Source organism: Scomber japonicus, chromosome 17, assembly GCF_027409825.1.
Source record: "Scomber japonicus isolate fScoJap1 chromosome 17, fScoJap1.pri, whole genome shotgun sequence".
NCBI classification, from domain to species: domain Eukaryota; kingdom Metazoa; phylum Chordata; class Actinopteri; order Scombriformes; family Scombridae; genus Scomber; species Scomber japonicus.
In genome coordinates this window covers 20,051,316-20,067,959 of record NC_070594.1, presented here as the reverse complement: position 1 = coordinate 20,067,959, position 16,644 = coordinate 20,051,316, and the positions used below count along the sequence as shown (strand labels likewise).

Sequence of the window (16,644 nt, the reverse complement as noted above, 5' to 3'; positions counted from 1 at the left end):
TGTAAGTTGCATTTAATATGGAATAGTATCGGCCACCCATTGTGTCTGCTTGCTAGCTGATCTATGCTTGTTTAAAAGGGTTTAAACACTCCAGGTAGAAATGACAGGAAAAAGGTAGGGTATGTGGCAGGTAAGTGTGTTTTCCTCCTGTCAGGTCAGAAATGGCCTTGTGAAAGGAACTGCTAATCATAATATTACAATACCACTGTCCATGCCTGTAATTTCCTCATATTTAGAGCCTTAGTGCAGGTCACGGTGACGATCTTGTGTGTGACACTGGCGCTCCAGTATGACGGATGGCTCATACAGCAGATCATCTTCTCCCAGTGTGGAACTGTGCTCCAAGTTTACAAAGTTAGGAATGTTGAAGTGGGATAGGAAATCACACTCTCTGTCTGTCTTACTCTCTTCTATTAGTCCAGCGAGAGGCCGGTGTCCCCCGACTTCCTCTTCCATCTCATCCATTGCTGAGGAGCTCATACTTTCAGGTCTGTTACAGGTCTCCTGCTGAGCTCGGGCTCCGGTGTGCTTCCCAGCTCTCTTGTCATCTGTTTTTTGCTTCCCTGGACCCTGATCCTCCTCATTAATATAGAAATGAAAATATGAGCGGGACTCAGCTAGCAATGGACGAGAGAAGGCTTTGTCATTTTCGTCCTGGGGGCTGCTGATATCTACTAAACAGCTCCCTGGTCGATGGCGCTTTTCAGCACAGTCAGGGTTTCTATTAAGAAAGACAAAAAGACCCAGAGTGAGACTGCAGCAAGAAAAAGCTTCAAATTAAAAAGGGTTTCATGTCATTTTTATCAATAATGTATCTGTAGCTGAACTCTTGAAATTACAGAGATTTCTTGTTTTAATCAGTTTCATTATTTTTGGGTCTGTGTCTGGATAGTAATAGTTAGAATAATGAAGCCTGAAATAATCATAATAATAGAAGAGAAAATTACTGTTTTATAGCCTGCCAATAAACCCCTTATTTCATCTTGGCTGAACAAGGAGTGATTTCTCTCTGATTTCCAACATTGATTTTCATTAGAGTTGGCAATATGCTTTTGGTCATAAGAAGTTAATCTCTAAGTCTAATATCAGCACAATAACATCACATCCAAATGACAGTTACTCACAACTTAATCTACAGTAAGAATAGTAAAAAGCATCTGTTCTGCCTCCTTATACCTTTGCACACATTATCAGTTCAGCCTGACATAAAAGTGTGCCCCAGCTGTGAGATGAGAAGAGTAGCTCTGAATTGCTTGAGCTCTCCTTGGTGCTAAAATGGTCCCCAGAGGACCAGATGTGTAAGTGAAAAGAAGCTGCAGCCTACTACTCACTCTTGATGTGGCGCTCCGGTCTTTGTGAGGAGCGTGAGAACAAAGAACATGAAAATGACAAACACAGCAAGTCCAACCCAGAAGCCAATTACGATGGAGTCTGCAATTTCAGAGAAAAAGCTTGTTAAATGCATTGTTTTAATGATTAAACCCATCCTCTGCTACTTGTGGCTTTCTCTCTGGGGCCCTCTCTCTAACAGCTCAATTTCTAATTACACAGTTTAAGCAAGCATTCAGAATTTCTCAAATTTGATTATAAGAGCTACTTGTCTGGTTTGTTTGCTGATGACCTTTTTTTGAATCATTAAGTGACACGTCCATTACCATTTGGGGAAGCAGTCAGTAAAGGTGCTGCATAAGAATTACTGATAATTTGTCAATTGAGAAGCAGGTATCACCCTCCAGCTGAAGCAATAAAGATAAGGCAAGGAGTGAAATGCACCAGGGGAAATGAACCATTATTATTTTAATGGTGGTAAATTTGAGTAGAGTAATCCTGTTTACTGACACACATGCACTGGAAGGAACACACACGCACCACACACACACACACACACACACTGCACAAAGTAAAGGGCTTTAAAAGCATTGAAATGTTGTTTCAGTAAATTGCAGTTGTGTTGCGCTTACATCTGTGCGCCTTGAGTCCCTCAAAAGACACGGGCTCCTCGTCGTCATAATATTCATATTGCCACACGTAGTCACTGCGACGTGTACTGGTTTGGCTCCGGTTGTGGGAATCGGACATTTCAGAGCAATTTTACGCACTTTGAACAGAAAACAAAACGAAATCAACCCAGCGAGGAAGCGATGTGTTAAGTGGTTAATTTCATTATAGCCATAAAGTTTACAAACCGCCGTCTGCAGGGATATGATCTTCTCTGTGTTGCTGAAGATAATTTTACAGCCTGTGAATTTGGGAATTCTGCGAACAACTCCTTGGAGGTTATATCCGTCTTCTGGAATTTAGCAGTGTGTCGAAAAGGCGATAAAGAGCGGTGAAATCCATAGCTTTAGTCTTACTCATAAACTCCATCCACCTTCGTGTAAGTCCTGCAAGAGAAGCAGCAGCCTTTTGGCGAGCTGCTCAGTGCGCATCACCGTTATCCAATCCAACATGCTCTACTGCTCACTTACTCATTTGGATACTGACATTACACTGCAAAAAAATGTTCATCTTAACCAATCACCGAATCTGAAGGGGATAAGATATGGGTTTCCTCGTGCATAAAAGGTGTTTCCGCTTAAATCGACACAAACATTCTCAGAAGAAGTCTATTTGTAGTGGATTAATTGTCATTGACTGAATTCGGCCTATTTGTTGATTTGTATATAAAGTAAGGACTTATGACAACATTTTATGGATGGTGTATGTGAAAGAAATGCAAACATATTTAAGCTATATCTTACTATTGTTTGGCCACAACATGATTGATTTGGACATGCAAAGTGCCCCAAAAATATTTTCACATGTAAGAGTTTGCAGAATGAGACAATTAGTGGAAGATACAAAGATCGACCAACAAATCACACAACCTAATAATAAAAATGTCCACTTCTGTCGACACACAACTGATTCATCAGTAGTCAATGTACATGCTCACAGACTTCAAGGAACTAATTATGATATTAAGATCACATCTATAGCAAACAGATGTCAAACTAACCATCACCTATAGTCATTGACTTAGTTTTTTGGTAACCACTCTGAGTTTTGAGTATATCATTGTGAACTTTATTGGTATAAACTATGTAAATATTGGCATTGCATCCTTAAGGCTTAAGCAGTATGTGGTGGGGAATTATCCCTTAGTGCAAGTGAATACAGTATCATATGTAGTGCTAATCAATGTAGCCCTCGGCTTGACTGCTCCTCCAGCCAACCTCCTCATCACAGCCACATTATGTAAGACACCTGTTGGCTTTGTTCTTTCTCTTGCCACTGCCATGTACTCTGCTCATAGACCTTCCCCTACCACAGTGTTAAGTAGTGCCTGGATAACTTTGAAGTGATTGCTTGTATATGAAGGTGGAGGACTATATTAATAGAGCTCATTTGTAGGTCTCTGCCTGCTGCTGTTTTGCCTGTCTTTAAGGGTAGTCATAATTGTGTGCCGTTTTCTGAGCATTGTCATGTTGTGGAACCAACTCATAGTATTTGATTTAAGCTTCTGTGTAGTTTTTTTTCTACTTTTGATTTAGTAGTACTGGGGGAGACTAGTCATCTGGGGTGAGGTCCCTCTGCTGTCTGCTGTGGTTAAAAGTGCTGGGACACATGGGTGGTTCACCTTAATTGTGAACTCAAGCTTATTGGTAATTAATACTCTCATTGTACATATTTCATTAGGGTGTAATTCTCCAGCTGGTGGAGTTACCCCCCTGTCCTAAATAGTTCTCACAACTCTCTGACACAAATGGATAGAAAAAAACACTCCACTTTTATTAATTTCCCACAAATTACCCAGTGCCATTACACCAATGACAATAGTCCAGCAACACCATGCTCAAACATCACTACTTGCAATTCCATTACAGCAACTCAGTCATTTTGCTGTTTGAGGAATCTGTTGGGGATTAATAATAATAAATAATAAAATCAGCCAGTGTATATCTCATACAATGTTCAAATAACATGCTATGGAAGAGCTGCGGCCCAATGGTAACATCTCACTTGTTGCATCTCCGGTCTCAGTAATTTTATGAAAATCCCCAAGTGTGTCCAACAGTCTCTTGAGGAAATGCACATCTACATAGCCTGACCATTTTCCATTTTAGTGGAGCAGGGGATTGTTGAAATGGTGTAAATAAAGTGAATATGACAAATGATTTTAAAATTGCACTAAAGACCATTTGAAAATGTGAAGATGGGTGTGCTTGAGGCAGGGAATGCTTGTTCATCTTTTGAATCACCAAATGCTCTATTCATTCTTGATAAATATTCACTCAAGTGCTTTCATTAGTAGTCCTACATTACTGTCATTTTCAGAGTACCTCTTAATCAGAGCCACTAAAGGCATCCATTCAATCACTGATGTGCAACCAAGTGGAATTTTACACATTCAAATTTTAATGTATTGTAACTTTCAGAAAATTGCATTCACCAGAATGATCCGAAATGTATACAATACATTAAAATCTTATTAGTGTTCTCTGCATATGTGTGATCTCAGGGTAGAATGTATTGTTCTTTAGTGAATTTACTTGTACCATGTTTGTATTCCTGGCCAAAACCCATCACATATGGACATATCAGCTGCTAAAGGCCTCTTGGCTCACTTTTGGCAGAGCAGGCATTGTTTTTGGCTATCACCTCAGGATGTTCATCAAGCCAGATTTAGCTCCATTTGTGGAGTTTCCTCTGACAAATCAAGGAAGGACTTTCTGTCTGTATGTCCTTCACATAGTTCTTGAATCATTCATCTGATCAACTCCACTCTTGGTACATGTATGGCTGGGAACCCAAGGGAGTGCAGTGTTGAATTTGGTGCAATTCAGGCACATGACACCTTCAATATTAAAAACTTTGAATAAACAATAGAGAATAGAGATTAGTCAGCTGCCTGCTCTGCAGCAACAGGGTGGGGCTTCTGTTCTCTGCAACTGTGTGACAAGCGACAGAGACAGCGCTGGTCAGGAGTGACAGCGGTGGACAGCTTTCTCTGTGAGAGAGAAAGACAATGTTTTCTGATTGTTTCATGGCCGTCATGTTCTGAAGCACAAATAAACAACTATCAAATGCCAGTTAATTTACTGTGGTGACAGACGCTGTTAGTTTCTGTTACATTTTCCACCTCTCCATTTCTTCTTTTCATTCATTCATTCCTTCCAACTATGCAGAAGTAAATACAAAGAACAGGACACATTAATGCTGTTTTTACCACATGTGTGAATGCTGTGTCTCAAGAGAGAGAGAGAGCAGTGGAGTGAGGAGGGACAGTGGTGGAAAGCTTTCATTGAAACAGAAAGCCAGTGAATCAGATAAGTGACTGACCAATCAGTGGTCTGCAGTGTTTTCACGTTACCATTTAGTATCAGCTTAGCTCAAGAATTTTTTTCCCATGGCATGCTCTAAAAAGAGAAAAGTAGTCAGAGGGAACAGAGCTTTGAATCAAGAATGGTCAGACTTCTAGGCTTCTTCCCACAGGCAGTTTAAAACCAGTATGTCTCATAGAAGCATAAATCTTTTGAGCAAATGTACCCACTGAAATGATCCGAACTGAAGCCACTGAGAATAAATGATTTAAGCTCTCTGTTGTTAATTTTATTTTTTTATGCAGACCTTATGATACTTGAAATGAGAAAAGATTCACTATTACAGTACTTAACATCTGTGTATAATAGAATGTCAGTTTATTTCATGTTGTTGGTGTATATACTCATTCACATCTCATATTGACAGTAGTTATTTTTATGTGCGTGGAAGCAGCATTACCAGAGGCCAAACAATTGGTTCATTCTGAGCAGGCACATTTTAAACAGGCACTGCACTATGTAAATGATTTCATCATTTTGTACTTTAGAGCCATCTATTGGTAAGATCAAGAAGTGTAACAGACCAAGCCTATTACATAAAAGAACTTTTTTGCCATCCAATGTTGCCATCACATCAACACACAAAATATTTTCTTTTATAATAAATGCATACAGCAATTTCAGGGAATATATCATGGAAAAGGCAAATAAACTATGGTAAAGGTATGCTCAGGGTTATACAACTTTAAAAAAAATTGTGGTTATGGTTATAAAACTGTGTCACAAAACAAACACAAATCTCTGGAATGAAAGCTGGATGCACTACTTGCCAACCATGTAAATTGTGACATGCCTAATATAAATCTAAATGTAATTCATATGTATACTGGTCTGGGCAGATGAACCCTTAACATATCTGAAACACGAATGCAGAATAAATTGGCTGGAAGTAATTTAAAGACAGCAGTAATTTTGCTCATGGCATTAGACAGGTGGGCATGAGGTGGTCTTAGCTCAGTAGATAGCTACCACTAATCTAAGACCAGATCTTGTGTATTGCAGTCAGAAAAGGCTTGTGTATGTTGTAGAGCTGAAAGCATCTTGGGAGGGTGTGGTATAATTAGCCTATTAGGGGAAGCTTAGATATGCAGAATTGGCAGCTGAGACAATGTGGTAGGTAACCAAAGGTCTACCCAATGGAGGGTTGGCTGTTTTGTCTTTGTTGGGAATTCAGTTTTGTCCCTTTGAAAGGCCCAACTAGTCTGCATTAAAATGTCAAAAAAACAAACAAACAACCCAAAACAAAACTAGAGCTATGTTATTTTGTTGAGTCGTGTACTTACATTATCCACAATGTTTCTACCAATGGCATTATATCCCCTGGGCATGTGTGGCAGAGTTATGGTTGTTTGTCAGAAGCTGTCATACTGTAACTTGACTTTTATTCAGTTTTAAGCCTAATTTGTTATTTTATCCTTTAACGAGGTGAAAGTTGTTCGGGAAATGAGCAGAGCAAACATTAGTTGCAGCTCAGTCCCAGCCCCTCTGGACATCCTATGCCCACTAAACTTAATGTGAAACCTCTTTATTCAGTGTTTTTAATCATTGGGTCCATTTCTTTTGTTTTAGATAGGAGTACAACTCTGAACACAGAAGGAATCCTGACCAGGAGAAGCTGACTGCAATAACAGCAACACCTAGCAGTAGAAAATTACATACTGAGCCTTTAACTGAAATGGCTATAAACCAGACAGTGAAAAAACATGGCCGACACTGAAGCTAGTTCTAGTGGATTGCTGTGAATAAGAAGACAAGTCAGTGACTGGGGTAAAGACAGGCATGTTGGCGTCTACCTTTAAGGTAAGGGGTAGAATCTTGATATTATAGATAGAGACTGCTTAGCTTAAACTGTTGTTACCTGTTGTTGGCAGGTTGTTGTTGGCTAGCCTGTTGCTTTCTAAGGCAAGGTAGTAGAGGATAGCATGCTAATTAGCTTGATATGTTGCTTGCTAACTGCTTGGATGAACTGTATTCATTCTCATTTAACTGTAACTGCACTGAGTAGTTCCTGTTGTTTATCTCTGAATCTCTGGCTTTGTAAACTTATATAATTTAAATTTAATATATGGTAAATAAAGCTACTACATACAGTAATGGATGTTATTATTATTTTCATTTTTCGTTGGTAAGACCGGTAAGGAACATGATTCATGTAGTTCAAGTAGTTTTTAATGCCAGGGAGGTTGCTAATTATTGACAGGTTGCCAGCTAAATAGTAATTGTGGCTGGACAACTGAGAAGCCAACAGCGTTCAAGTTAAACTCCCTGTCGAGTCTGATAGGCCAGCCAATGTAGCTTAGCATAAATAAGTAGATATAAGGAATAGGGCTTGATCAGATGAGTATCTGTTCTTTACATAGGCAAGGAGGACAGGATTCAAGGACAGTTTAAAATTACATTAGATCACAAAAGTTTCTGATATGCAGTGCAAGTAAAACGTTTGGACACACTTTCCCATTCTAAAATAGTGTTTCCAAACTTTTCACTGGTTCTGTAACTAGTGACTATTTGTATGAGTGGAACAAGACAAGCAGAAATGGCAGCTGGACTGCTGAGCAGACCATGACATTCAGGTCAAACCGCCTGTCAAGATAGTGCAGCCTGTGTGTACAGATGATGACCAATTATAAATATATAACTGCCCTCCTTCAGTGAAGCCTTACTCATGTTAAAAGAAGACAAAACAGACAGTTACACAAAAAAGACAAATACAAACATAAAAAGGGCTCTGTGCACCAGGATGAGTGCAAAAAGGCATTAAAATGACCTGGCACTTCTTGTATAATTAATAGTTGGTTATAAGCATAGAAACAATACACTTGTGACTCCACAGCAGCTGCAGCCAGCAAACGCATAAATTAAAGCTTAAAGAGAGCGGCACAGTTTTTGCACATGGACAAACACACACATATCAACGTTGCTATGCAACCCAATGGGTGGATGGTCGATGGATGTACTAGAGAGAGAGAGAGAGAGGGAGAGAGAGAGGGAGAGAGGGAGAGAGAGGGAGAGAGTGAGGGAGACTCTCAACTGTGACAAGTTGTAAAATAAAAATAATCTTAGGGAAAAAGATAATTACTTAGAAGTGCACAAAGCAGAACACAGACTAGTAACAGTAACCAGGGTAAATATAATTTGTTATTTAGGCTTTAGTTCTTTGATTGGCTGTGGGTTGAATTTAAAGGCAATTTTAGGTTACCTTAGATCCATGGATAGAGAATAATTTCACCTGTCAGAAAGTTCAGTAGATTTATGATGATACAGCCTGATGCCCACTTCTGGGTCTAATGATAGGTCAAAACGTAATGTAACACCTATTCAAGTTCCATAAGACTGCTCAGCTTTTGGTATATTTCATTATTATCAAAGATTGTGTCATACACTGTGGGGGCTGTCACAGAGGTCTAGGTTTTTTCTCAGTATGACAGTATTACCTCTTACCTCTCTGCTGCTTTGCTAATGGAGAGACTTCCTCACATTAAACTGTACAGTACTGCAGAAATAGGCTTCAGCTCTACAGAGTATTTCTGTCTTGAGGCTCAGAGTGTCACACAGGAATACAAATCAATTGGATGCTAGATCACACATGTTATAATCCTACTTGCCTGCATTCATTTTACTAAAAGCTAAAAGGGGTGGAAAGGCTACATCAAAGCTTGTCGTCTACAGTAGTTTGTCTCATATTCATCTGCAGATCTATAATGCATATTTCATTGCAAACAGACATTTTCTCAAAGCTGTCCCACTGGCTTTACTTTGGTCTGTTATCCTTTGGGCTGTTGCTTTGTTCTCCTTTAGCCGCAATGGTCATGGTGATATGCTCTGCTGTCTTATGCTGAATATTGCAAGAGCTTTGATCTTCAGAAATGTGTCCAATGGAAACTGGCAATTAAATGGTCAAAGTACTTGTCAGTGAGGAGTTAAACCTCTTTTTATCACCAACACATGTGCCACAAGCAATCAGACTAGCAAATGTACAGAAGATCCTATCCTGTGTTATTATTCCTGTGCACATAGCCTTAAGTGTGCAATTGAACTGATGACTTTTCCTAGCTGCCAGTCCACACCCACTGGGGGTCTCTGGTTGGAGACAAGGAACCAACCATCTTGATTCTTGCTCTGTATGACGAACAGCTGTATGATCGTTGTATGGCAGATGTAAATGAGTACAAAACCTCTTGAAAAAAACCTCATATTGGCTTAGTTAGCATTAGCAGGTAAGCTTTAGTTAAATTAGTATATTAGCATTAGGGTGTTATCACTAGTGTCACTGTTTTTGTTGCCTCTCTCCAGGTGTGTTGTTGTGAGTGAAGGAATTGAAAATATGTTTTCAAGTTTCTAACTAAATGTTAATAGTAATAGTTTACATCTCATTTAAAAATGTCATGTTTTTTACTGGGTTAGTGGCTGCATGTTAGGATTTTATGTTCATCTGAGTGTGTGCAGGATTAGGATAAGTCTACATTCACTGTTCTTCTAGTATTTCACTTCAAAATGGGCTGCTACTCTTGTGGAAATCATTTAAATTGCATTCTCAATGACTGGTTTGTGGTTTCTGTGTAGATTTCTGACATTATGTATTGATGCATTGAAGATTTGAACAAGACTATGTTAGTGGTCAGCAGTGCCTATCACTACTATATGATTTTTACCACAACACTGAGAGTTCAAACTTAAGGCAGGAGTCAGACCTCCCTCAAAGGTCCTGCAGACCTCTCATGCATGAGAATCACCTGAACAGTAGGTGCTGAGCTCTCTGACTCACCACTGCAGGTAAGTCACATATTGATTAAGATTCAGCACAGTTAAAACATAAAACATCAAAGCTATCAGTTTCTGACAGAATATTGCTCTCCACAAATAAAAGATGAAAAACAAACAAAAAAAGCAAAGGATTCTGGGATAAAAGACAGTGAAGGTTGGCACTTATTAAACTTTACTCAATTAAACAACACTCTGATTCACCATTCCTCATCAAAACGCTGTATGACCCAGCATGGCTCCACTGTTATTTTTAATTTCACTTCTTTCATTTGACGACTCCGCTCAATAACATTCTCATCATAAATCAGCTTTATGCTACTATACCACCCACCCACCGCTCTTACTGCTCTCATTGTGACCGTTTGTGAATTGGGGATAGATACAGATAAGGCCCTAAAATAGATAATATGAAATATTCATAGGTTCTGCATGAGTGCTGTTGCTACGTGCGAGGCATAGTTCTGATGTTGCTGTGATAAATTCTGAATTCTCTTACTGACAGTGATGGGCATTTGAGCTGCCTTTTGTATGTCTCTGATCTCATTCGTGTCTTTCTGCCAAAGCAGGAAAAAAATAATTAATTTCCTCATTCATTGCTTTATAATTCACCCTTATACATTTCTTTGTATCTAGTATCGTATTCAACCCCACTTTCGGTCTCTGAAGAACACTTTTCTAAGCCACCCATCCTTCTATTCACAATACAACTCCCACATACATCCAGAACACACAAGTACACCGCTTAAAGACCCACTTTTCATTCAGCAGACACTTTTCCCTGCTACTTTTTGCTTTGCATAATCACACTTAAAAAAGATTTTCAGAGTATCAGCTCTGATGGATGAGCCCGTGCATTTCTGTCTTTGTCAGCATAACCCCAAAACCCATCCTGCATATAGAGCAGTCACAAGTTCATTTCATTGCTGAGCAGAAGGAATAGACAGGGCACTGCCATCTTGACCCTGGTTTAAGGATTTATTTTGTTGTTCTCTGGAGTAGAAGGTCAGTGACTGAAATGAAAATGATGGAAGAAGGAAGAAAAGAAGGCAGAACAAAGGCAGTAGAAATAAATGAGTTATGAAAGAAAGACTACAGGGCATTCTGACTTCAATCATAAATGTAGTAATAAATACCAACTACTGTTCATAAACAATGTTATTATGGCATGTCTTTATGTTGTATACCCGACTAGAAGCATTGCTATACAGAAAAGTCTCCCCCCTCTCTGTTACCATGACATAGCCTTCTAGTTTCATATAATTTATTATTTCTTTATGCATTATGATTGAATTTGCTTTTCTTTGTTTTCCTCATATTTTTCTCTGAACCTTGCCAGCATCTATTTACAGGGCATTTTTACTTCTTCACATGGTTTCCTATTCTCAGTATTTCCATTAAACCGAGGTCTAGATCAGTTCGACCTTCGGCGTAGCCATTCTCAGAACAACACTCAAAACTCATAGAATCCTATATAAACACACCCAAACACATGCCCGCTCCTGAGTGTGCACCAGTCCATCATCACATCAAACACCAGCCATGAAATTTTCTATGTATTGGTTAATTTTAATTAATTCTTGCAGCTCCTGGAAGTTGATGATCTAAATACCAAATAGATTTGATTAAACTGCCACTCGACACCTGATGGATAAATTATGTATTCTTTTTTTTCTGCAGCTCAGTTATTAACTACCTCCGAGCACTGTGCACTGGTGGTCATTGATCATTTGATATTCTGTAAGGATGACTTGTACATGAAAGATCCTGTCCAGAATGCAAATATTACAAGGAAGCTGTGCAATATTGCTCAGTCAGCAATGTAAAAAGGGAATGGGGTATAGGTATCTACATCTCAGTGAAATGCAGTCTTATATGAATACAACTACTACCTCATGATGTTGTTTAGCAAATTAACCTCCCAAAATGGATCACAAAGAAAGGATTGTAAAGATGAGAAACAGATACAATATTGCACTTACAAAGCCTTTTCCCTTTGAGTAACTAATTAAAGTCCAGCTGGAAGCAGGAAGGTGGTATTAAAGTTGATTAGGTTTTAGGCTGTACTGTCACCCCTCTTTAGTAAACACACCAGGACTCCCCTCTCCTCCCCCTCTGTTATCACATGGAGGAATGTTTTCCTTGTTAAGCCAGGAGTCACCTTGAGACCCATCATTACCACAACAGTAAGAGCAAAGATCAATACCACTGCATGCTGGAATACATTCAACAAATATTCTTAGTGTGACAAGGATTGTTCACTGTGTAATAGGTAGAACTTGTATGAGGTAGTTAATGCATTTTAAAGTCTCTATAAAATGACTCCTGCTTCCTGTAAAACATATATGAAATGGTGACATCATCTTGTACCAGAGGGTATAAATTAAAATTTCAACCAATAAAACCTTCATGAATCTTTGAATGTCCTATCTCTCACATATCCCTTAAAATAACTTTACATTTCTTTCCCAAACTGATATATTATTGTAGTGGTTATTAAATGTGATGTCAGTAACCTTCAAACTGTGAAGATAAAAGCAAGGTATCCCTGAACCTGCACATTCCCGATAGGCAAGATGTTCTGAGATGGTGAAATGTTTTGCTTCAAGTAGGAAACAGTTGATTAAGGCACAGATATATTCTTAGAACTCTTTGTCAGATTTGTGTGACTATTGGGACTGCTTCCACATTCGCTACATTTCCTTAGATTAGGACATAATGAGGGTTTGAATAGAGTTCTTCATTTGGAACTGCATGAGTTTTTTGGGGCTTATTTAAATTGCTCTGTTTGGAACCAAGAAAGGAGTAAAGGAAGCTTTTTTTTAGTTTTGATTTTGTAGATCAAGTAGAAAATGTAGGGGGGAAGACTGAACACATTTAAAAATGTAATTTACTCTGTTGGTCTCAACGAATGAGACTTTAGTGAATAAGCTTATATAAAGAGATGTTATTTGTGGTTTATATAAAGAGAGATTTTTTTGTGGGAAGTGTTGAGAGTCTTTGTAATAGAGAAGTGCAAATGACTGGGGCAGGAAATAGGAACTGTAACTTATGAATATAATGGATAATGGCTTTTTCCTAGAATTACCAGCCAGAATTATCTTCATTATGAGTGTCCTTAATACTTTGTCCACTTGTGTGTGTGTGTGTGTGTGTGTGTGTGTGTGTTTTTTTCTGTGGTGTTGAGTAGGCAGTTTGAATTTTGCTTCATTGATAACTGACAGTCGCTTCACATGTACTATTCCTTTGTATTTATATATATAAAGTTAAAACAAATATATATATATATATATATATATATATATATATATATATATGTATGTATATAGTTCACTCCTCTGACATATACTTTGCAATGTTCTGTTGTGTTTTTTAAGAGCCATGGTTACAGCATTCATTAAGTACTGAGGAAAAACATAAAAACATAAAACCCCTTTCATTTCATTACAGCAAGAACATGCATTGTGTTCCTATATCTTTCCATTATAGTGCAAAGAAAAGCAAATGACACAAAAACACAAAAGAGCCAGCAGCAGAGCATGGCGTGTCCAATTAGCTCCAGACCAGAGAAAGAAAAAGAGAGTGGTCTGTGTGGACCTTATTAGTGCCAAGCTCTGACTGCTTGTTCTCTGGGAAAAAAAAGTGTTGTGGTGTGCACGGAAATTCAATGCTGGTCATGCACGGTTCACCTTTGAAACACAGACACCCCTCACCACCGGACTACTACACTTTTAACAAGTGATACTTGCAACTGTGGCACCCATTAGCTCTAATTGAAGTCACGTGGAAACACACACACACGTTTTCCTAAGTCACTTTTAGGGTATTTTCATAGATTTACATTCATTTGGAGACTTACCCTATCTCTAACCACTATTTGCCCAAATGGTGACATGGCTTTTGTCCCTTATCTCATAAGCTGCCCCCCAGTGAACTGGTCTTATGCCAGGTTTGTTTCCCAAATGGTGATTTACAGACATACACACATACAGCCAGAGCCATCAGTCGTGATGTGCATTAAATTATGTCCAGACGAATCAATTAAATTTGTGGTCAGGCGTTACACTGTTCACATTATCATTTTATCCCAGCATGAAGCCCCACACTGCCCCCAGCTGGTGTACTGGGAGGAAATCTGAACTTTAAGCATAAATAACTGAATGGTACTAATCAGTTGAGTACAGAGGGTATTTATCAGAAAGCTGCATGACATAGTATTTGTTTAATGTTATTATTGCATTGTAATTTAATTTTGGATAATGATGCATTCAAACTCTGCATCTGCTGAGGTGTAGGTTTTCGCTCCCCTCCTGGTTTTGTATACACAAGGCTGACGCGTGTCAACTACCCCCACACAGCACGAGCCTTATTCCATCACCACCACAGCAGGGACTGACAGTAGGGCACGTGTGTCTTCACACCTCATACCCAAATGGCTACACAGATAGAGGTACTGAAAGGTTAAAGGGATGAAAAGTTCATCAAGTTTTTTCAGCAAGAATTTAACAGTCCAAACCGAGCTGTTACTTTAGTTTAGTTTAGATTTAAACATGGACCCAATTTAAACGAGGTGAATATATTTGCGTTTTACAATTGTACATCATCTGCCTCAGACCATTGAACACAGGTTACAAACAGTGGAAGCAGAGAGCAGGAACGCCTAATCAATATCAAATCATAAAGTTTGAAAATACTTCTCAAATAAGACCCAATCTTCTAGTGAATAAGTATTTTGATTCTACATTAAGTAAGAAAGAAACTGACCATATGGTCGGAGTTTGCTCAAGTGTGACTTCGCACCTCAACACGATGGCGCATGGAAACACTTGGTTACGCGTGAAAGCGCAATTTGGCACCGACTGCGGGGCTCTGATAAATAGGAGCTTCCTGAGCTCAGTGGCACACCCTCAGAGGACTGTTAGCAGGACTGATCACTACAAGGAGCCATGGACACTTTGCCTACCGCCAGTGGATTAAACTCAGTTTTAAATCAAGACAACGCTACCCAGCAGTCCAGTATGTGGAGACCGTGGACTGGAAAACACATGGTGGGTTTAAACAACTGAAATTCAGACTACCTTTATTCAAACTGCATCGCAATGCAACATGCATTATTCAATGGATAAAAAACTTAACAAGATTTTGTTTGAACTTTTAGGCTCACTCCATGCATGGAGACCTTTCAGACGCAAATCATCCTAAAGCTCCTCAGTTCATTCATCCAGTGAAGTAAGTATAATTATGTTAATTAAATCATCATTATTTTATGTACCTTGCTTCTCTGTATCTTACCAATGTGTTTCTCTCTTTTTAAAGGCTGTTTTGGCCAAAATCGAAATGTTTCGATTATCTGTACAGGGACGCAGAAATGCTCCTGCGCAACTATCCGGTCCAAGCAACCATCTGTACTTATGAAGACTCCAGCAGCGATGAAGACAGCGAGGATGAAGAGGAAGAGATGGAGAAGGAGCTGAACTAAACGTCGCTCACTGGAGACTTTGAAAACAAACTGCATAATGTGATAATATATATTTATCTTTATTTATTTCTGTACATAATTGTAAAAAGACCGTTTTTCATTCTTATACCAACCAAGAATGTAAATCCTTAAGTTATTCCTCTAACATTTCTACCTCTTTTGTATTTTGCTGAGCATTGCAATAAAATGCGTTAAATGGATGTTGTTGTCTGGGGCTCATTTGTGTATTCAAGTTAAGTTTTGTGTCTGTAGTTAATCTTGAAGGTGGGAATTCAATTAATCATTAGAAGAAGAACAAAGTTTCTGAGCGATTGGAAAGACACTTATTCATTGTGAATATCAAAGTCTGTGTGGAAAGACATCAGACATCAGGTTTACTTTGTGTCTAGAAGAAGGCTGACTATTTATCTTGCTTTGAAGCATCTCATAAATGTAATTCCTTTCATAATTTATTCTTAGCGTTAACAGACCCCTAATGAGAACATTGAGCTTAAAAGTGGGCTTACTTTAGCAATTAGAAGTTGTGGTAGTAGTTTTTTTTGTCTTACACTTTGAGTGTAGCTGACAGCCTGAGGCTGCAGCTTTTTTCCCATGGATAAGTGCAAGGTGGTAAACGCACCATTTCCTGCGCAGTGTCGCCTGAAGTGCGGAAAGTGCGTGACATGTGGAAGGTGTCAGCAGTGTCAGGACAGCACATAAAGATCTGGACTGAGATAGTAAAGGGGGGTGACGGCTGTATTTGACATCTAATGGAATCACTGGACAAAAATCACCATATTTAATGATGTGGTTGAACACTTGAAATAACTTGAAAGACTCTCTTTATATAGCTTTTTATATTTTTGGACATGACAGAGATATAAATGTGTCACCAAAAATACATACGCCATACTTCACTCACATAACAGAACCTAAATGGATGACTTGATAATACATTGAGTGACTTATTAAATACTATTTAAACATTTTGTCACCCCATCTTCCACAGATCTCATCATATAAGAATATGACAAAAACACACCAGTGCAAACAGACCAGAGC

The 16,644-nt window shown here is 38.7% G+C and overlaps 2 protein-coding genes across 2 annotated transcripts; one reads left to right on the top strand and one right to left on the bottom strand.

Moving 5' to 3' along the window:
* Positions 1 to 240: 240 nt before the first annotated feature.
* On the bottom strand, positions 241 to 2,079 carry LOC128377274 (melanocortin-2 receptor accessory protein 2A-like). The gene is made up of 3 exons (XM_053337199.1): positions 1,962 to 2,079; positions 1,332 to 1,431; positions 241 to 721 (listed from the first exon to the last, which is right to left on the bottom strand). Exons 1-3 carry the CDS (start codon positions 2,077 to 2,079, stop codon positions 241 to 243), a joined length of 699 nt encoding a protein of 232 aa, XP_053193174.1.
* Positions 2,080 to 15,070: 12,991 nt separating this feature from the next.
* ripply2 (ripply transcriptional repressor 2) lies at positions 15,071 to 15,603 on the top strand. Its single transcript, XM_053337225.1, has 3 exons — positions 15,071 to 15,172; positions 15,283 to 15,353; positions 15,441 to 15,603. The coding sequence occupies exons 1-3, from the start codon at positions 15,071 to 15,073 to the stop codon at positions 15,601 to 15,603; spliced, it is 336 nt and encodes a 111-aa protein (XP_053193200.1).
* Positions 15,604 to 16,644: the final 1,041 nt, after the last annotated feature.